At 32.7% G+C, this 880-nt stretch overlaps 1 protein-coding gene across 1 annotated transcript; it reads left to right on the top strand.

Moving 5' to 3' along the window:
* Positions 1–203: 203 nt before the first annotated feature.
* LOC109221983 lies at positions 204–776 on the top strand (the record flags this gene model as incomplete). The annotated part of the gene is made up of 1 exon (XM_019386404.1): positions 204–776. A coding segment is annotated over exon 1 (573 nt), but the record flags the coding sequence as incomplete, so codon positions are not given.
* Positions 777–880: the final 104 nt, after the last annotated feature.

Here is an 880-nt window from a genome sequence, read left to right as displayed (position 1 = left end):
TGTTAAATGATAAGCTTATGAATTTGTAAAGCTTATGTTAATTCATGTTCTGGAAATGCTTCAGTTGTAAAGCTTATGTTGTAAACTAGCTTTTAACTAGCTTCACTCCTCCAGTTCTTTTTAAATTCTACAACTAATCATTGGAATGCATTTGTAAAGCTAACAGTTAACTCCTCTTTACTTATGTTTTTATTTTCAGTTAAATGGAGAGTTCAAACTCTAGTGACATAATAGATCCTTATCCAAGTTATTCGTCAGACGATGAAGATGAAGAAGAACTGGAGGAAATACAGAGGGAGCAAAATGAGAAGGAATGGACTACTTTATGTCAAATAGCAGGTAAATTGATATTGATGTATTACAAAAAATACCTATGCAAGGAACCTTGTCGTACATCTAGTCGCTCTGGAAATGCATTTATTCAAGAGATATTAAGAGGAAACGAGACTCGTTGTTATGAAAATTTTCGGTTGAGGAAGTCGGTGTTTGTTGATCTATCGAATGACTTAACTGAAAAGTATGGGCTTAAACCCACACGTGGAATGTCTATACACGAGATGTTAGGCATGTTCTTGATGACTTGTGCACATGGAGCTGGAAATCGATTGATACAGGAAATCTTTCAACATTCGGGAGAAACAATTCATAGACACTTTCATAGTGTTTTAAAGGCGATTTGTGAGCTTGCAAGAGATATAATTAAACCACATCAAAATTATAATGATGGTGCAGGAGCTCACAAGCCATGTAATGGTCGATATCTCCCTTTCTTTAGAGTAAGAAATATTGTTACATAATTATTTTTTATTAAATTTATAACTTAACTTTTATAAGTATTACTAACTTAAGTTAAATTTATACTTGTAAATGTATGTAGGAT

The sequence above is a fragment of the Nicotiana attenuata genome, unplaced genomic scaffold (genome assembly GCF_001879085.1).
Source record: "Nicotiana attenuata strain UT unplaced genomic scaffold, NIATTr2, whole genome shotgun sequence".
Lineage (NCBI taxonomy): Eukaryota > Viridiplantae > Streptophyta > Magnoliopsida > Solanales > Solanaceae > Nicotiana > Nicotiana attenuata.
This window is presented reverse-complemented; position numbering and strand designations above follow the sequence as displayed.